General features: G+C 38.9%; 2 protein-coding genes across 3 annotated transcripts; one reads left to right on the forward strand and one right to left on the reverse strand.

The window, feature by feature from the left end:
* The first annotated feature begins 970 nt into the window (after positions 1 to 970).
* On the forward strand, positions 971 to 4,866 carry gpr101 (G protein-coupled receptor 101). Its single transcript, XM_004545684.5, has 2 exons — positions 971 to 1,231; positions 1,635 to 4,866. The coding sequence occupies exon 2, from the start codon at positions 1,972 to 1,974 to the stop codon at positions 3,313 to 3,315; it is 1,344 nt and encodes a 447-aa protein (XP_004545741.1). The 5' UTR covers positions 971 to 1,231; positions 1,635 to 1,971; the 3' UTR covers positions 3,316 to 4,866.
* A 579-nt stretch (positions 4,867 to 5,445) lies between these two features.
* Positions 5,446 to 17,601, reverse strand: tm9sf5 (transmembrane 9 superfamily protein member 5). Of its 2 annotated transcripts, XM_004545685.6 has the most exons (18): positions 17,276 to 17,601; positions 16,053 to 16,120; positions 15,853 to 15,946; positions 15,627 to 15,757; positions 15,324 to 15,453; positions 11,957 to 12,084; positions 11,688 to 11,802; positions 11,492 to 11,571; positions 11,281 to 11,386; positions 10,715 to 10,762; positions 10,233 to 10,365; positions 9,871 to 9,990; positions 9,706 to 9,763; positions 9,395 to 9,554; positions 9,162 to 9,313; positions 8,965 to 9,076; positions 8,690 to 8,861; positions 5,446 to 6,460 (listed from the first exon to the last, which is right to left on the reverse strand). In XM_004545685.6, exons 1-18 carry the CDS (start codon positions 17,414 to 17,416, stop codon positions 6,393 to 6,395), a joined length of 2,016 nt encoding a protein of 671 aa, XP_004545742.2. In that variant the 5' UTR covers positions 17,417 to 17,601; the 3' UTR covers positions 5,446 to 6,392. The 2 variants fall into 2 exon arrangements, with proteins under 2 accessions (XP_004545742.2, XP_004545743.2); XM_004545686.6 differs by lacking the exon at positions 10,715 to 10,762 and having other exon boundaries at positions 17,276 to 17,600.
* Positions 17,602 to 20,782: the final 3,181 nt, after the last annotated feature.

Below are 20,782 nucleotides of genomic sequence, written 5' to 3' on the forward strand. Positions count from 1 at the left end.
ATACCAAGTAATCTTTAAAATGTTTATTGTTTCATTTTTTATTATATAAATATTAATAGAAAATAGATCTGGAATAGAAATTTGGCATTAGAAGACCAAACTATTTTACTAATTTCTAGACTTTTTTTCTTCTTTTTTTGAACTGCTTCAGCAGATGAGATAAACCAGTAAACATGTGTTTTTGTTTTGTTTTTAACTGTCTTAAAGTTCACACTGTATGAACCATAAAGTAAGATGGGTGGGAGAGCTGATCTGAGGTGGTACAGGGAGAAATCTGCATATAAGTCAAGCTATCTAAAGATGAAGATGGAATTATATGAATGAAAGTACCACAATAACCTCCAAGTGATCTGCATTTAAAATGAGACAAAGGAAATACAGGAGCTCTGAATTAAAACTAATATGTCTCACGTCTGCTTATCCATGCAGACTGGGCCAGCCAATGCTTCAGTTTACTGCAATGTATCCAGCCAGCCAGACATCCATTTTCTTCCACTTGTCCAATTCAGGGTTGCAGGAAGCTGGAGACTATTACAGCTGTCATGGGGCAGAATGTAATATAATCAAAAAGCATAACAAGTAAGCTAGTGCTTACCATACTCAGCACTGTAATTACCAAAAGACGGTACAAAATATGAATCTGAATTACAGTGTGTAGCCTACCTAGTGTGTATTTCACCACAGGCCATAGCTAGAGTGTTAAAATATGGACACCCTTGAAAAGTATAATTCCAAATGCTCTGGAGGAATGCCCGCAGCGGAGGTCCTATTCTGTTATCTCCTCGGACAGCTATCCTATCATGTGAAGCTCACGCAAGCAGCCATCTGATTGAATCACTTGTTACCTAGGAGATCTGAAGGACTGACTGAGACCTTGATAACGTGTAACTACACCATTCATATTTTTCATTAACCAGTTTTTGCAACAGAACAAAGCAACAAATACACGAGTTATTCTTGTTTTGTTTTTTTTATTTGATTTTTTTTTTTTCATTTCGGAGGGGGTGCATTTACATCCTGAAGACTTGTTTTGTTTTTTTTAACTAGGATAATATTTGCGATTCTACCATGTATTAAAAACTGTTGCACGGGAATGCTGAAACGCATTTGCACCCTCATAACAAAAGAGGGAAAACGGATGGGAGGGGGTCGGTGACAGGCTCCAGCGGGGGGGGAGATTTCTGTGCAGGTGTCCTTGTATTTTCTGACACCTCGGAGACAGGACTCGACCGTAAGTAGCCTAAGACTGTTGAGGAAGAATCAAAGCTGATAACATAATAAATGTTTGATCTGCCATGAAATCCGAAAAGAGCAGCAACGGAAAGATATGCTCGTCTGGATGAGAGACCCCCGCTGGGTGAAGACACGCAGCGTATGTTAGCTGAGCCGTGAAAGCTCGCTGCCATTGACTGGAGCTCAGGCTGAAATGGGAGCAAAGCGATGAAGACCGATCGCAGGGGAGTGAGCATCCTCTAGCAAAAATATCGCATCACTGATCATTTCACGTTATTAGACATCAATTTCAGATTAGCAGAACGCGATATTTGCCACTACCCGGACAATTCGCCGTCGATGCAAAGGGTTTGAACGGTGGCATTTATCTCTTTTTTTCCCTTCTGTTTTTCATTCTGCAGATGTGCGCTGCAAGAGGAATATGGCCTGTTCGATGGGTGAAATGTTGAGGGATTAATCACTGATCATGATGAAAAGCAAATCAGTGCTGACCATTTCCAGCTACTCGTGGATGAGTCTTCTGGACTATTTTCACATGTTATGGATGATATGTCACGTTAGATGAAATGTATTTCAGGACAGTGTGCACCTGAAAATCACTGACTAAGACTACCTGCTACAGCAGCTTATTGTTCTCACTCCCTAAAGATCAAAGCACCCCACAGCTGCTTTTCTCTCCTGTTTAGGATGGGACTAACCTGACTTTATGTTAACACTCTGCTGGGCGTCACATGAACAATGTCAAGTTCTCAGCAGCCTGATGTGGGCACAAATGTCACTGATGTTCCTGGGCAGCTTGGTTTCACCAGCTCCAATCAGGGCCCGGTCTGGTCCTCCATTGTTAACAGTGTGGTGAAGATGGTGCTCATATCGCTGATTGTCTGCGTGTCTTTGTTTGGGAATGTGATTGTTCTGCTGGTGTTCCAAAGGAAGCCTCAGCTCCTTCATGTGGCCAACCGCTTTGTCCTCAACCTCCTCCTGGCAGACCTACTTCAGACTATATTAGTCATGCCCTTTGCTATTGCAGCTACCATGCCAAGTGTGTGGCCTCTGGATGCTCGGCTGTGCCAGGCCCTGGTGGTGCTCATGCACTTGTTTGCATTTGCAGGGGTTAACACCATTATAGTTGTGTCTGTGGATCGCTACCTGGCAATTATTCACCCTCTTTCTTATCCCACTCGCATGACCCCTCACTTGGGCACCAACCTGATCATCTGCACCTGGGTGCTCAGTTTCCTGCAGAGCACACCTCCTCTCTATGGCTGGGGGACCATAGACTTTGACCAACATCACAATATCTGCTCAGTGGTGTGGTCTTCTAGTCTGTCCTACTCTGCTGTGGTGTCTACCTTTTCTTTCTGGCTTCCTGTGCTCATCATGCTCGGATGTTACTGGATGGTTTTCAGGGCAGCCCGGAGGCAGAACGCTCTTGTACACCCCATACAGACACAGTCCTACTCTCAACCCTGCCCGCAGGACTTCCAGGCACCTAGCAGCCCACAGCAGCGATGCCAGCCCCAGCAGCCCAGTTCACCGGAGGGACCTTACTCAGCCAGAAGATACCCAGTTCGAGTTAGACACAGGCGTTTTCACTACCACTGCAAGGCAGCCCGTGTGGTTTTTGTGATCATGGCTTCATACATCTTCAGCATGGGTCCTTACACCATTCTGAATACTATATCTATGTTCACCAGAGCAGCTATACCCTCATGGTTATCCTCCCTTGCCCTTGTACTCTTCTTTTTACAGTGCTGCCTACATCCTTATATTTATGGCTACATGCACCGTAGTGTAAGAAAGGAATTTCTGGCTTTACTCTGTGGGTTGTTCTGCAAGCAGGGCCGTCCCAACCAGAGCTCTGCTGTGGAAAGCTGCTTCACTACGACTGAGGGACGCTCCACCGCTCACCCTCACCTGCCCAGCTTGGCTGCTCGAATCGTCCCCCTGCGGACATGGGAAGAGTGCACAACATCGTCCTCTCCCACTTTTGAGAGGAAGTCGAGAGACAGTCGTAAGGAGACCACCTCTACCAGTATCAGCTCTGAGAAGGAACTTACAGTCAACAGCAAACAAAGCACATAAACTGCCATGCATCAGACAGACCATAGTTGCTCTTACTTTAGGACGCTGTCATGCAGCATGTTCATAGTTCTCAGCAGGTCGCTGGAATTACAAACAGAAGTATCATCATTTATCACCAACATATGATATTTTACCACTTTGTTAAAATCTCTGTTAAGTTATTGCTACTGGGAAAAACCTAGGCACAGTAGTTGTTGTGTTAATGTGTAAAAGAACAAATTGTAGGAAAGAGTTATTGTGTTTCATATGTAAATGCATTTTTAAGCGTTACCACATGTGCCACATAAAGACTGTGTGCAGCTGTTAAAGTTTGTGCAATCCATCATTCTTGCAAACATAATAATGCTTGCGAGAGTGAACTCACTACTGTTATTTAAAATGGGCATTTAAATCAGTCTAAATTCAAATTATTCTCAATCTGCACGTGTAAAATAGGAAGTTGCTCTTATGTTCGGACCACTCTAATTATCAGATGTCTCTGATGGCGTGTAAATCTGCTGTATCCACACAATTGTCTCCTTTAAACTTTTTGTGTCCTGCTGGAGGTGCAGGATAGCGGACCTTGTCTGCAAGCAAATTTTGCTTGTAATTTTCCAACTCAGGGTATTGCTTGTAGGAAAAAAAAGGAATAGATCCCACCTTGAACCTCGGGTGGGAGAATATGTGTTAAAGTCCCTATCACAGTGACTGCTCTTAGTCGCAAAGCGCCTTTTGAAAAAACAATTAGAAAAGTGATTTATTGTGCCTGTCAGTGAGAGCTTACAAGTGTTGGTGATTCCCTTTCTCTCATGGGATGGCCACACATTCACGTTTATCTTAGTCCTTTGTTTCTTTTATCTACAGCGTAACTGATGTGGAAATTTTCCTTTTATTTCATACCACTTAATATTTGGACTCGGTGTTTGATGCCTTTCAAATGTTGGCGTGGGGAAAGGGGCGAGTATTTTTGTGTGATAAAAACATGCATGTTGCAAGATCTTTAACAGATTTCTTATATTCCATTGAGCACTTGTAGACTTGTGATGATACCTCATGATAAAGTATTTCTAAAGGAAAAGAAACTGTGTGCCTAAAGCCACGGATGCTTGCCACGACTCCTCTCAGAGAAAGGTAAATCATTAAGTTAGAAGTTTGCTATGATCCATCACCATATTATGTGCATTTATTTAAGTGTCTAGTGCCAAGTTTCTAGGTACCTTCTCAGAAAATGAAAAGAAAAAAAAGATTTGGCACAATGTGCTCCTGGTGTATTCTTATCACTAGACTGTCGTAGTTTCTGAGATCTGTAATGTACTTCACCTTGAACTATTTAACAGGTTACTGAGCAAATTCAAACTACAGTATTAAAAGTTGACAATCAAACTTGGGTAACGAGTTTGTTAGTGGCTCTGTAAAGGACAGTGTGTGTTTAAGTATACTAAAATATAAGATAAAATGTTTAATAGCCTTTGAAAAGTGCATATTTTTGTGATTTCTATTGTGCTTTTGTAATATTTTCATTTTCATTATTTAACATCAAACATTGTCTGTTGTTTAATAAAAGTACATTATATGTAATGCGTACAAAAGCATGACTTTACATGCAACATACCAAAAAATGCTTGAGTATCAGGCTGGCTTTAGGTTTGAGAAGGATCTTAAAAAGCACATTGAGCTATTTGCATTCCTTCCTGGATCTCTTTATAATCTGCTGACTTTTGAGTGGGTTAATAACAGAATTTAAGACTAAATCTACAAACCTTGTTGGACTTAAGAAGTGTTCAATTTTTAAACCCTTACTTAAGTACATGTTTCACAATTTGAGGTTATATGTTTTGCACAATATTTTGTTTTAAAATAAGAAATTTATGATTTGATTTTTTTTTATAAAATATTCAATCACTATCTGTGACTGAGGAGCTAGGGCAGGGCTAAGAGTAGCACATTGCACTGCATCAATAATTATCTCTTTTACAGCGTTCCCCCAAGCACATTATTTTGCCTTTTGATTTTGCTCCAGCCAAGAAAACGAATCAGCTGAACGATAAATATTACTAGACTTATATCAATACACAAATAGTAAGAAACACTGTTTGTGGTAGGAATTGTTTTAGGTGTTCTAAAGGCTAAAAGAGAAAAGCGTGACCTTGGTTTGGAATTCACTGCGTTTATTTGTAAAATGTTATCACCTTGGGTGATGGTGCCACACTGCTTGAAGCAAAAAGCAGCAGTGTTTTTATGTAGTTAACAGTTCAGCAAACCACCTATTAAAATCTAAAGAGGTACATCTCGAAAGTGCATAATGCACCTGACCAGTAAAGTCATGGACTACTTTATGATTAACTAGGTGACCATGTCTACTGTTGAGAAACAAATCGGGAGCCTAATATGCAACACACTGCAGCACATAGCTCTATGATACAGATGTGCGTCGTAACCAAGAGTACCCTCTGATTTATACAAACTCAAACTCCAAGAAGATGAACATGTATCATAGCACTGTGAGTGTTTTATATAATTTCTAAACTACAATACAGGCTGATATTTTTACTTTTAAAACAAACCAGAGAAAAGAAAGAAAAGAAAAATATAACTCCCAAAGAAGGTTCCATAATGGTGACAATCTTTAACTTGCATTCTCTCCCTCACTCTCTATACAGTATATGTACACACATTTTTTTAATCATTAAAGTACAGGTAAAGAAAAAAAAAAAAAGAATTTTAGCCGTAAGGGAATAGAACAGATAAATACATAACATTTTACCTTCCTTAGAAAATTAAAGTAAAAACATTCCCACACACACATTGCTCACTATGACAGCTAGATCATTGGAACCCAGGCTGATTTTCAAGGCGCCATTCAAATTATTACAAGTCAACAGTAAATGCGAAATTATATATATTTTTAAAAAGAAAATAGCAACAGAGGTTTAAAGCACAAAAAGAGGACGGGCTCTGCTCATCAGGGGGGTTTTCTATGATAAGTGATGGTTTTTCAGTTCAGGTCGAATCAGACCTCAGGCCTTTGTCACAAAACCAGCATTGGGGAGGCCAGTGCTGTCGCATCTAGGAGTTAGTCCTTTCACAGAGTTCTTCAGTCAGTCCACTTTGACCACGCTGTAGATCTTATTTACAAACCAGAAGCAGGCGAAGAAGCCAATTGTACCTGAGAATAAAAGACAGGTTAGAATGAACAAAGTGTTATACAGAGACCATCTGTAGACAATGGTGCAATTGTAATAGTAACTTAAATATAAATAATAAATAGTTACCCGCCTCTATAACTACAATTCTTGCATCATTCATCATGAATAAAATACAAAGTCAGTGAAAGACAACAATATTTTTAGAAGATTTTAGCAAATGCAAAAATGCATACAAGACAGCCAGTTGGTGTCACTGCCCAACAAATTTCATCCACTAAAAGGTAGAAAATAAGAGATTTTCAGTATTGGGTCTGCAATTTCCAATGCAAAACCAGCATCAGTGCTTAATTTTGTCAACGAAAGAGCATATTTGCATGAGCTCTGAAATGCTGATAAGGCAGACTGGTAAAAATCCCACATCAACTGGGTATAAAAGTCCTATCTGACTACTCAATGAGGGCCACGCAGTCCAATCCCGAATTAAGCAGAGATCAAAGTTGGGATGAGGTGAAAGCCAGACAAGAAAATAAAAAGTTTTTAAAAAGGGATATAGTAGGGATTAGCATTATTTGGATCAAAACTGGAAGTAAGGAGGGAAACTGTTTTTCCCCTTGAATCCTTGGATTACTTCTTGGTGATAATCTTGACATCTTATCCCCTTGGGACTTACAGCTCTGCCTTAAAACATTGTCAAACAGTGTTGCAGTGACAAGCAAAGCTGCAGTCTTACTTTTATCTGACCGACTGACAGTATAACACCAGAAAACTATGTCATCATTCGACACATGGCGAGCCGGATATCTTTAGGCAGCCAACAGACTAGGCGTGTATTTCCTGGTTATCTAGTATTTAATATGTTCCTCTTTCTACACACACTCTTACTTTGATTTCAGTTAAAGCGCAAGAAAATTTGATGACATCAAAGACTTACTACTATATCAACATACGTCAATCTTTATGTGAAGTCTTAAAAATGTTCTATTTATCTTAGCAGTGTGATCATGGGTTCGGTACATAAATTGTGTAAACCCTAAATAGAACTAGACAAGCCCAGAGTAGAGAAAACTATATTAACAAAGAAGGTCAGTGAGTGTGGACAAATGTATCACAATCCATGACAATGCATGAATGTGGTCTTGATCTGCATAACAAAAGAACAAAAATAAAAGAAACCCCCTGAGAAAAGTGGGCTCCATCTTGTCAAACTGGAAAACCATAGAGACAAAAACTGACCCAAATAAATCTGCAAAACTAGATCTGACCAAGAGGGACTCCTCCCAGTCTCTGATTTTCATTACACTTCAGAGAGACTAAAAATAAAATTATTCTGATTGGGCCATTGCAAATAACTGTTATTTAACAGGATTTAACACTGTGCTTCTCTACAGCCAGTAACAATAAAAGGAAAGAAGCCGACACTCAATATATGACAAGTAAACAAAGGTTGCACAGTAGTAGTACAGCTGCCTGGAATAAATATTATATGAACAGGATGTTGAATCCTCCTTTTACAGGTGACTGATGCAAATTGTAATCTCTGACCCAGAGAACAAACATTGAACTTCGCATGTATAAATGACACACCTCTTTCCACCAAAGACGTGCGATTAGCTCTCAGAGCTTTTTCATTCGTCAGAAATAAAGATCAGATAAGCTTTTTTTTTTTAGAAAAAGGATGTTCAGTGCAATTAACATATGTGCAGCAGTATCTAAACTCTCTCTGTAATTAAGTCCTGACTACAAGCTGCAGTGTGATAAGACTTTGTATTGAGGTTACTGAGACTTAAATTAGTCCAAGATTTATTGTCGATGCACCCATAGAATTATAAAATCCCATGTCATCTAGCTGAGTTATCCTCTTCACAAATTCATGTGTCCACACTGTCCACCCGGGAAAATGACAACAATATCCTATCAGCCTTTTACAGCCAGTAGTAGTTTTTCCTGACAATTTGGATATGACAAAAGGCTGTATTTCTGCAAGTTAAGCTAAAGCATTTTAACAGGGTGCAAGTGCTTAAAGTAATTAACCCACTGACATAGAGGAATCTAATGAACCAAGTAAAGACATTGTGTTCGTTTTTCAAGTCTCAGTTAAACATTGTAAACACAACTGTTTTCCCCTTCAGTGGCCATAGTATTTGGAGCATTATGCGAGCCCTTTATTTTAAAATCATCTATATGCCAAGGTAACTAGATACTAACAGTAGCTCCTAAAAGAGCTCATTTTCGAAAAGTAAAGACCACACCTGTGAAGAGGAAGAAGATCAGGACCATAATCATCGTGTATCCAAAGTAGAGTATAGTACTGGCCATTCCAATGATTTGCAGCTTTGAGAAGAAGTAGTGTACAGCATAGATAAACAGATAGACTGCTGTAAAGCCGCTGGTCAGGAAGGATCGCCACCACCAGTGGTAGTCCTTAACACATAGGACAAAGAATGACTTGTTAGAATTCAGTAATAATGTAATAATGACACGTCAACTAAAGCCAGAACCTGGGGGACACACAAAATTCAGGTACCTCAGCACAAAGGTGGAAGTAGCAGAGCAGAATTGTTGCCTCAGAGCAGGTGATGAGCAGAATGATGAAAACCAGGAACAGGAATCCAAACATGTAGTACATCTGATGAGACCTGAAACAAACACAACATATTAATGAATATATGGAAAATTGTGGCACAAAAGCAAAATCCGGAGAGAGAATTCCTGTTTTTGTACCAAATGCTGTTGAGAATGAAGAAAAGCTGAATGAAGATGCAGCCAAAGGGGAGGATGCCACCCATCACTATACCAGGGATGGGTTTGGTGAAGAAGGACTGCTCAGGTATTTGACGGGGGATTTGGTTTGTTCGCACTGGTTGCTCAATTGCCTGCACAGAAGCAAATTGACACATTTAGTTACCAATCAGTTTTAACTGATTGCATAAGAATAATTAAGCAGGTTAACTCACTGGTTTCTTGAATCCAAAGTAGGCACCAACAAAGGTGAGGGGTACAGAGATTCCAAACCACAGGGCCAAAATGGCAACCAGAGTACCAAAGGGGATTGCAGCTGAGGAGCCCTCCCCCCATAGGATCAGATTCATCAAGAAGAAGTCTGCAAATACAATTCTAGGGAGGGGAAGTGGACAAAGATACACATGAGAGGAATAATAGCAGTTCACAAGGTAAATAAAAGGAGATTAACCGCAACACTCAAGGACAGAGCTGAAGTGCGACTGAGACTAATGAGTAGCAGATAAACAAATAAGAGTAAACATACCCTGGGCACAAGAGTGCAGTTAGCAATACGTTTGTCTTCCACTTTTCACCTCCGAAAGCTGAAAAGAAAAGAAAAAAGAATGAGAATTTCATGGTAAGAATCACAAAGTTTTGTTATCCTGTATATATGGACTCTAATGATTGAAAGTCATCACTGGACTCTTACTTTTGTAAAGACGTGCTGACACATAACCAGCAGGTGTACCCAGGAGAACCCAGAGTACCACTGCACAAGTCATGAGAGCCCCTCTGTTGGCCGGTGACAGGAAACCCAGACAGGCGAGGACTACAGTAAACAAACATTCATCAGTGCAGTCATCCATACATAGAATCACAATTGTAATTGAAATGCAAAAGTATCAGAAAACTTCACTTCTATCAGCTGCCCCATTACTTTAGACTCTACAATCCAACTTTGGCTTGACAGAGTCTTTGTTATGATTATTATTGCTGGATGCTTAAAGGTAAATATATGTTGATGGGGTCTTTGTTAAGGATATTTAGGGTGAAATGTGAAATAGTCCTTACAGAGAGTAATGAAAGTCATGATGAAGATCTGCGTTCCCTGTCCAAGGAAAACAGACAGCAACATCCCTTTCCTAGGGGGACGGAAAACATCCCCATGCACCTGCTTCCAACCAGATTCCTCCTGTGCATCCTCCTGGGAAGGTCAATATGCAAAAATATACAATTAATTAGGTATTTGATACTTCATTTAAATGAACTTAAATGATAAAAAGCTTAAGATTTACCAACTACTAAATACTGAAAAAAAAAGTGAAAGAGGTAAAGATTAAGAAGGTTTTTACCAAAAGCTTTAAAATGAGGTGTAGAAGGAAAAAAAGCGCAGTAAATTCTAAATTATTTGCCTATTTCTTTAAACCTGCATTTTATAGAAGTTTTAACGTACAGTTCCCACACCACATTTTATATTTTGGTCGAATGTTTCTGCAATGACACACACCCAGCACCCTAAATGTTTTGTTTAAAACAGATCTCGACAAGCTTACATATAGAGTAGATTTTTCCTTGGTCGATGGAACCTTTATCAAGTCTCCCTGTGAAATGTAACAAAATATTTATAATTCTGGATTTATCTTATTAGACTGAGTGGTAGCTTACATTTCAGAATTAATTATTAGCCATATAACTTTGATGAAGATGATTTGTAGGCACCGTGTTACTACTAGCCATAAGATTTCAGAGTCTAATGCTCGTCACTTAAATGTTTTAGATAAAATGTAAATATTTCATTATGAACTAGAACCACAACCATTAAGTAACCTTATAAATGCTAATAAAATTGTGGAGTAGAATATACACAACAGCGCACAGACACCAAGATAGAAACAAAGCTGCTCCTTAGAGCAGGCTGTTGCCTTAGAAAGACAAAGTTTTCATTGATATTGCTAAAGTTTCATTCTCACTTAATATAGTTTACTTTTTACTTTAAAACAAGAACTGATTATAGTTAAATTACCTAATAAAATAACATCTGGTCTCTTTGAGGTTAATACTAACAACTGCAGCTCACATATATGCTGCACCAATAAGACAGAGACTTTAGTGTCTTTACCTGGTCCACCTGGTTGTATCTGGCAATGTCCTTGTGCAGAGTTCTCAGCATGATCATGGCAACCATTCCAGACAGGAACAGCACAATGACCAAGGAGTTCATGATACTGGAAAAACAACAAGATATACCCCACGTTAGCAAACAGGCATCACGAGCAGGAGAGTCTGAGAGAAATATTTTTGGGTAAACAATGTAAAACACATCTTCAGACCTAAACCACTGGATGTTGGTGTGAGGCATGGAGACCAGGATGTAGTCCCACCTAGATGCCCATTTGATAGTATTGTCTTCCTGTTGGGGGGAAATTAAATCACAATTTTAGTTTTCTTTTTTTCCCCCACTCATAGTTGCAAAGAAATCTGTATATATTAGTTACATGTAATCAGTATTAAAGTTAGGAGGCCTACCTCAAATGTCACAGCGTAGGTGTAAATAATTGACATATCACCATTAAACTCTGCAGGGACCTCCATTGGGTTGCCTCCATCACAATTTAGGTTTTTCTCATCTGTATGTTTGATACTGTTGTGTACAAAACAAAACAGCATCATGTCAGATTAATACTGAATGTCATTCATGACATAGTGTGGTTGGTTTTGTTGTCATTCAGCTGCAACGTCAATGTAGACTAGCTCAAAATTCGGTGCTATCACATCTACTACAAACGCAGCTTTACCTCTTTGGCTCCAGAGTTGCAGCAACCAGTCGAGCTCCTGTCCATCCCTCTTGTTTGCCGCTGTGGTACTTGATCTTGATGTCCACATGATTGAAGACGTAAAATGTGTTCTTCTTGTTGAACTCAGACTGAAATAAATAGGATTATAAATATGATTATGATCATAACTGCAAATGTATCAAATTAATTATTTTTTATTAATATTAAATATAAATGTAATTTTCTTAAATTAACAATTACAAAGACGAACGCACGGAGTGACAGGGTTCATACGCCTTTTTCAGGGTCAAATTCAAGCACTTTTTATAAACCTTCAAGGTCCCTTTTCAAGCTTTTCCAGCACATCACATAGTTCAATTCAACATAAGACTTTAAGAATGCACAAGCATCTACTTAAAATCTATTGAATTTATCATCTGTGATATTATTATGTACAATCCCAATGTATTTTGTATCTCCCTTAAATAAACAGGCAGCCTTAAAGTATGAAATATTCGTATGCAAATACACATATAAATGTGTGTACTGTCTCAGTGGCTGATTGTGCCCCACAGGCCTCAGTGTGAGCTTGAAGACATTTATAATGCTTAAGTAGTTTAATGTGTAGGTGCTGACGATAAACACATTTTGAATGAAAGCCGGGGAACTTTGGTAGCACAGAAACAAGTGGCTATTCTTTGTGACCATATGGATCGGTCCCTCATTTTACCATTATTTCAAATACTCAAAAAAGCTGGTGTCCAGGGTATAATTGGCTGTTTTTGACTACTTTTGATTTGGCCTCTATATTTCACCTTTAAAAACTGTTTATCTTGCCAATCTGTTATTTTCTCATTTTGACAAACTGCATCAGCACAATTTATATAAATTCAGACAAAATTTAAAATACAAGTAGAAAGTGATATTTTTGACTGTAAAAACCACACACATGTTTAACGAATGATTTTCATAACTTGAAATGCAAATAGAAATTGTACATTTTTAAAAATACGCACAAGTTTTGCAAACAACAAAGTTATATGGTACTATTTACCTAAAAATGCAGCCAAGGCTCAGACGTTTTTTATATAACCATTTAAAACTATTTACAGAACAATCAGTTGTTCTGCATCAAATAAGAAGGCACAAAAATTATTTATGCAGCTCCAAAAAAAGTTTGTGTCACTATAACACAGATGAGAACAGCACAGGGATAAACCTGCAGGTCTGACAGCAGGTGTGTCACTCAGCGTTTACACTGCAATCTGCCTTTGGTGGCTTTTTTGCAGCAACTGTGAAATTCACTAGTAGAACTGACACACAAAACAATGACTACACTACACACTAACTACACAAGACAACACACTAACTTGAGACTCCAAACACTGTAAACGTCACAAATTTCTCATGTATCAAAACTCTCTCGCTCTCTCTCTTTCGCTCACTCCTAAAATTTCCCCCTCTTCCCAAACAACCAGATGCCACATGTTGCCATATAATTTTTTTGATTGGTCGACATGGTACATTTTTCCACCAATAGGAGTGTTTTTTCTTTTTTCACTCACAAGCAAAGCGTGTTTGCTTGCGCTCTCCTTAGAAAACACAGTTTTTACCGTTTCTTCCCAGAGTAAACGCCACTGTTTTATTAAAAACAAAAAACATCGGTTTTACGTGGCCTATCAACACAATTTAAAAACTGGTATATAGTTTGAAGTCCGCATGTTTGACCCAAGTTGAAATGGAGACTCTGAGTCCGTCAACCCCAGAGGGTTAATCAGAAAGCCTTAAGTTGGCTAGTTATGTATCAGGCTAATGTTTAAAGCTTTCATTCGAGTAAATTAACTAATATCACTGCTAAGTAATGTTAGCTAAGTTCACAGCATTTTATATAATAGTGCTGCCATACTGCATCACACTCAGTATATTTAAATCATTTCTCCAGCGAGTTTGATAGGACTCACCTATCATGCGACTGGAGAGCGCAAACTCCGCTCTTGTCGTTTTCCATCAAACACATTAAAACAGCAACCTACAGTATGTTAGCGCACTCATCCCCGACTGGCCGAGGGAGGGGCGGGGTTACACGTTGAAACAGACAGAGGCGCAAGGCAGCCCAGGCGGGGAAATTTTGCTTTTACATTTTGCGACTCATTTCATTTCTCTATCTGATAAGAAAACTATTCAATCAGATAGTTGTTTGTGGTGCTTAAAAGTACAGTTACACTTTCAAGTACTTTTAAGCACCACATCTGAAATTCAAGCACTTTTCAAACCTTGAAAAGACAACATTAGAATTCAAGTATTTCAAGCACCCATACGAACCCTGGAGTGATCCGCGGTAACTTGCTAACGGAGATTTGCCGCATTAATGTCATTTTAACAAGATTAACCCTGACAGCACTAATTTACACACATACACACTCCAATGGACGCAAGCAACTTAGGGTTCAGTATCTTGCCTAAGGATACTTTGACATGTAAACTGGTGCCAAATAACAATACCTAACCTAATACTCATAGGATGTCATTCTTTCTCTCTGTTACAAGTCCTGCTAATCAAACAGAGCTGGTTAGTCTTCTTTTGTGGAAGGTGAATAAAGGTCAAGACAACTTCTCTGATAAGTGCTGAGTGAAACAAGTCTTTTCTTACTTAAATATTCAGTCAACCAGAACAGCATCTGAGTCCCTTTTGTCTTTTGTCAGCGGCTTTTTTTTTGTTTCCTGATTAAAACAACACAATAACTAAATAAAAACTAATGCACAAGGACAAAAACTATGTTGAAATGTATTGACACAAAAACAAAATAGTAGTAGTACAACTACTCAACTGCTACAACTGCTCAATGTTTCTCATGAAAATGCAACAAAATGGCAACACTTGGGAGAAGAGTAGATATATGGACACATGTTGCATTCAATGTCAAGGAAAACAAGACATTTTGTAAACCATGTGGTGCAACTCACCAGTAAAAACACAAACTTTTAAACTTTATTATTTAGCCAAATGAATAAATTTTAGATTTAGTCTATTATAATCTTATGATATTTAACCAACTAAAACTAGACTCAAACTAAAAGAATGACAAAAACAAAATAAATTTTTAGTCAAAAGTCTGTGACTAAAACTAAATCAACACTTGCTGTCAAAATGAGCACCTTACCGCCCATTCGTGTTGCCAGTAAGTCTGAGTGAAGCTCAAATCAATGAAGTGGCTGATTGACAGAAGGTAAGATAGACTGGGTGTTGTGTGTGTTACATTATAAATGTTCTGTCACACCTTTGCTTACATTCCTTTACTGATAATAACCATAATTTACATTCCTTCTTGTTTTTGTCCAGTGATATGTTCTGTATCCACATCACAATTATTTAAAGCCAGAAACTCACATTGATCACACATGCATCCTTAGCCCTGCCATCTCCTGCAACAAGGCAGCCAATGGGGAAACCTGGATTGCAGTACTTCTGACCATCTTCCACATCATAGCACCAAGTAACTGGCATGTTGTCAATGATCCTGTAAAAGAAAAAAGAAGAAAGAAAGAAAAAAGAAGAAAAAAATGGGGTTAACTTCAACCTTGATGCATACAGTTTATTAACATTTTCATCCATTGTACAAGCAAGTACTGCAAAACACAAAGCATACACAAAAAAGAAAGCGTGGTACTACAGTGTGGTACTACTACTAACCAGTGGTGCTGATAGTTCAGCTGCATTCCCATTTTAATAAAGTCCAGTTTAGCTATATCATCCTTATTTCCTTGCTTGTAGGTTTTTGTGGAGCACACCAGCTTGCATTTAAAACCTTTATTAAATTTAAACTGGGGAGAAAAAAAAGAAGATCAGGGTCATGTTACATCAACAGGATATAGTAAACAAACAAGAGTTAATTCACACTGTTCCTGATAACACCCACCTTGTATGGTGAAGACTCAATTCGTTCACCAAACAGTACCTGTCCAAGGTTCTCAGAAGGCCTTAATTCTTTGACATCTTTGCAAAAGTCAAACCTTTAACGAAGTTTCAGATTGTCACACACATAGAAAGGATCACAATGAGACAAAAAAGGCCAGTCAAATGCAATTAAGAGAAAAAAAAACATTAAATGCTACTTACACGTCATACTCATAAGGCAGAACTGATTCCACTGAGTCTAGGCGATTGACAAACAGCTGAATATCTGTCTGTTAAAAAAAAAAGAAAGAAACACTTGTGGATTGGTAATTCTATAGCACCTTTCTACTGAATTTGAGCACTCAAAGCGCTTTCTATAACAAGTCTCATTTATCCAATCATACACATGCACCATACGCACTTAATCTATGCCTATGCCACACACACCAACTGATGCATCGAGGAGAACTCAGAGTCCAGTTTCTAGACCAAGGATACTCTGATATGCAGAGTAGAGGAGCTGGGGAATCCATAGCCACCCTTCTTTAATTCCTTTTCTTTATTTAAATTTAACAAAGCTGCCTTACAAGCCAATTTGTGAGCAAAAAACAACCAAAGTCCTTGTTATGAGTGCTGAATAGTTAGGCAGTTAATACATGCATGGTTTTTAATAAATCTGTACCAATTTGTGGTACATGACAAAGCATTTGTGGGAGAAAAAAAACTGTCTTAATGTAATGTGTTGTACCAATACTGGGTGTCAGAACAGGTTAAAAGCCACTTATTATTGATTGTAAAAGAATCTGGACTCTACTGGAGGACGTCAATCTTCTATAAAGTTTTTCCATTCAGTAATACCCGAAGCCTTGTAATCCCTATGGATATTGGCACTGTTATTCTAACAAAACTACAAGTTGAAGGCGTTCAAACCACATGTATGTACATGTATGTATTGATTTACACTCACCCTTCCTTAACACACTAGTTGCCCGAAATTGCGCTTGTAAAATGCCTGTAAATGCATAACAGAGCCACCAGCCCCCTCTGACTAAGAGGGTCAAACGTTCAGGTACTTCCTGTAATTCAGGTGTATAACGGCTTTTATTTCATCGCAACTGGACATCGTCACGTTATCATTCAGTAATTGAACCAGCCCGATTGTGCTAAGTCTCATGCTAGACTGGTAAAAACAGTAATTCCAGTCAGAAAGAATTTTATTTAGTTGGCACTAGCAGTCAGCGCAAATAAAAAAAAAAAACAATTAACAATGCGCCAGAATATTTGCCTACGCTCCTGTTCCAGGCAATAGCCGAGGCCTAGGAGAGGGCTGTCCAACTAGCATGAGTAGGTAAGATTAGGAGACTGATATAGAAAACGCTAAATACCAATTCATCATCACATTTACTACGTTACATAACAATTTGAGTCGTAGGAATCAACCATACCTGGCAGTCTTCACCAGCTTTGGATTCTTCATCACAAAAACTCACTGGGGCTAAACCCGGAAGATAGAACGCCGAGAATGAACGGATATATAGGGCTAACAAACAAACAAGCGCAAAACTAAAATGTATCCGCATCCTCATTTTATTGCGGACACGGTTCTTCGAAGATTTTGTTTGCTACTTGGGGTTTCTTCTTCGAAAGAAACGTAACGGCTGCTAGCAACGACGAGCTATATGCTAGGTCCCTGGCTTGCAGAAACAGCAACTGAGCTGAACGGTCTGGAACAACCAGCACGGCGCTGACGTCCACCTCTGTCAAGCTATGCGGAAGTCACAAGACGTATACCGGATGTTAAAATATTTTACCCTCAAAATAAATGTATATAATAATTAAGCTGTTACCTCTAAAGATTTAAAGAATTAATAACTGGTGTATATATGCCAGGGGTATGTTTTAGGTTACTTTATTTTGAATAAAAACAAATTAAAAGTACAATTCCATACGTTAATGCGCTTTTTATGCTTTTAATTTAACAGGAGAAAATCGGAAGTCAATGACACCGTGGAATTAAGACTGACGTTGCTTATTGATAACTCATAGCAGTCCTTGTTTTCAATCAAGCATTCGTAAAAGTTGGAAAATGACATACTATAATCCATAATGTAAGCTATAAGAGAACCAACAGCAAGAGAAAATGCGTTTGAAACAATACCGAGAAAGCAAAGGTTCATTTTAAATGTAAAGTATAAATAACTGCAAGCTAAACCCGGAACGGGCAAATGCATTCTACAGGGTGGGCCATTTATATGGATACATACATATACACCGTAATAAAATGGGAATGGTTGGTGATATTAAAGTCCTGTTTGTGGCACATTAGTATATGTGAGGGGGCAAACTCCTCAAGATGGGTGGTGGCCATTTAGAAGTTGGCCATTTTGGATACAACTTTTGTTTTTTCAGTAGGAAGAGGGCCATGTGACACATCAAACTTATTGGTAATGTCACAAGAAAAACAATGGTGTTTAGTTTCAATGTAACTTTATTCTTTCATGAGTTATTTACAAATTTATCTTTGTTCACAGCCATTGACATGTCGAAGAGGTTAACACGTGAGGAGCGGATCGAAATTGTGTTGATATCTGGTGAACGCAGTAACCGGGTCATTTCAATGCAAGACACCCTACAAGACCACCCATCTCCCATGCTACAGTTAGCAAACTGCGTGCTAAGTTTCGTGAAACTGGTTCAGTGTTGGATTTGCCAAAATGTGGACGCAAGAAAACTGTCACTAATGAAGAAACATCAGTGGCTGTCCTAGCTTCATTCAGCAAGAGCCCACAGCGTAGCACTCGCCGCATGTCACTGGAGAGTGGCATTAGTCGAACATCCCTTCGGCGGATATTAGCTACTCACAAATGGCACCCTTACAAACTCCAGCTACTGCAGCATCTCAACGAGGATGACCCAGATCGGCGCACAGAATTTGCAGAATGGACAAAACAAATTGGAACAGGGCCCTCAGTTCACGCAGAAGATTTCGTTCAGTGATCAGGCAAACTTTTATGTGAATGTTGATGTTAACAAACAAAACCACCGCTATTGGTCTGACACTAACCCACATTGGATGGATCCCTCCAAGACTGTTGGAACAACAAAAGTGAGCGGTTTGGTGTGGTATATGGGGTACAACGATAGTGGGTCCATTCTTCATCAATGGAAACCTCAAGGCCACTGGATGTTTGAAATTGCTACATGATGATGTGTTTCCCGCTTTATGCACTGAAGCTGGCACGTTCCCTGAGTTTTTCCAGCAAGATGGTGCACCACCACATTATGGGTGCCAGGTCCGAGCTTTCCTAGATGAACAGTTTCCTGGAAAGTGGATTGGTCTCCCGATCTGACCCCCTTAGACTTTTATCTTTGGGGTCATCTGAAGGCAATTGTCTATGGTGTGAAGATACGAGATGTGCAGCACCTGAAACTACGGATACTGGATGCCTGTGCTGGCATTTCTCCTGCGGTGTTGCTATCAGTGTGTGAAGAGTGGGAGAAGAGGGTTGCATTGACAATGCAACACAATGGGCAGCACATTGAACACATTTTATAAGTGGTCAGAAACTTGTAAATAACTCATGAAAGAATAAAGTTACGTTGAAACCAAGCACACCATTGTTTTTCTTGTGACATTACCAATAAGTTTGATGTGTCACATGGCCCTCTTCCTATTGAAAAAACAAAAGTTGTATCCAAGATGGCCGACTTCTAAATGGCCACCACCCATCTTGAGGAGTTTGCCCCCTCACATATACTAATGTGCCACAAACAGGACTTTAATATCACCAACCATTCCCATTTTATTACAGTGTATCCATATAAATGGCCCTTTTTTTAACAATTTAATTTTACATACAAAAGATAGTATATTCAAGAAAAACCTAGTGCATTATAAAATGGGAATAGTCGCCAATTACAATACAACTACAATTATTTTGTCTACACAGCCATCATCCAGTCTGTCCTGTGTGTCTGGTTCCACTCAGCCACGAAGCAGGACACTCCCAGACAAACTCTTTCAACTGCTGCCTTCAGGCAGGCGCTACAGTGTTGTTTGCCAAAACCAGCTACCACAGAAACAGTTTATTCCCCAGGCTGTCACTCTGATGAACACTGTGAAATGACCCACTGTTATATCATTCAGGTCACATAAACATATGCAGTTTTGCACTCATTGTTTGTATAATTTCTTAAGACCTATCTATTATATACCACTGTTTTGGTGTGCTCATACATGTTGTGTATCACTGTCACATGTGTTTTTGCCCCTCCTGATAGTCCTTACACATTGTTATTGAAAATTTGTACACTTCTCCATTCCTCAGGCATCCCATGATTAAAAAAATCCACTGCTCTCTCTCTTAGACATCTCTATACCTACACAGATATATCAATTCAACCAGCTGGCTTTCTAATGATTAAGAAAATTACTAATACCCTTAAATGTAGCTTATCATTATATTATAAAATTTGCTTGCCAACTATTAACTCATGTGTTCATAATGATATTTTAATTTTTTTTTTTAATTTAAATAGTGCCAAATCACAACAGTCACCACAAGGTGAAACAGAAAGAAACTCCAGGCAGAACCAGGCTCTGGCAGAACCAGGCCCAGGGAGGGGCAGCCACATGCTGTGACCAGTTGTGGAAGAGAGTGGAAGAGAGTCATATTTTAAAAATAAACTAATGATTCAGTGCATAGTTTAAAAATAACTAATGGTTAAAAGCCTTCAGTTAATCCAAAATGCTGTAGCAAGAGTACTGACAGGAAGTAGAAAGAGAGAGCATGTTTCTCCAGTATTGGCTTCCCTTCATTGGCTTCCTGTTAAATCCAGAATTTAATTCCAAATCCTGCTCCTCACAAACAAGGTATTAAATAATCAGGCCCCATCTTATCTTAATGACCTTGTAGTACCATATCACCCTATTAGAGCACTTCACTCTCGCA

Source organism: Maylandia zebra, linkage group LG2, assembly GCF_041146795.1.
Source record: "Maylandia zebra isolate NMK-2024a linkage group LG2, Mzebra_GT3a, whole genome shotgun sequence".
In the NCBI taxonomy this organism is placed as follows: Eukaryota; Metazoa; Chordata; class Actinopteri; order Cichliformes; family Cichlidae; genus Maylandia; species Maylandia zebra.

What these genes read in the sequence shown, in the direction of transcription:
- gpr101 (XM_004545684.5), top strand. Translation starts at nt 1,972, where the DNA reads ATGTCAAGTTCTCAGCAGCCTGATGTGGGCACAAATGTCACTGATGTT.
- tm9sf5 (XM_004545685.6), bottom strand. Translation starts at nt 17,416, where the DNA reads ATGAGGATGCGGATACATTTTAGTTTTGCGCTTGTTTGTTTGTTAGCC. An exon ending in CTGCCTTATGAGTATGACGT is followed by an intron (nt 15,947 to 16,052) that starts GTAAGTAGCATT and finishes ACTTCGTTAAAG; the next exon opens with GTTTGACTTTTGCAAAGATG. An exon ending in ACTTCCACCTTTGTGCTGAG is followed by an intron (nt 8,862 to 8,964) that starts GTACCTGAATTT and finishes CTATGTGTTAAG; the next exon opens with GACTACCACTGGTGGTGGCG.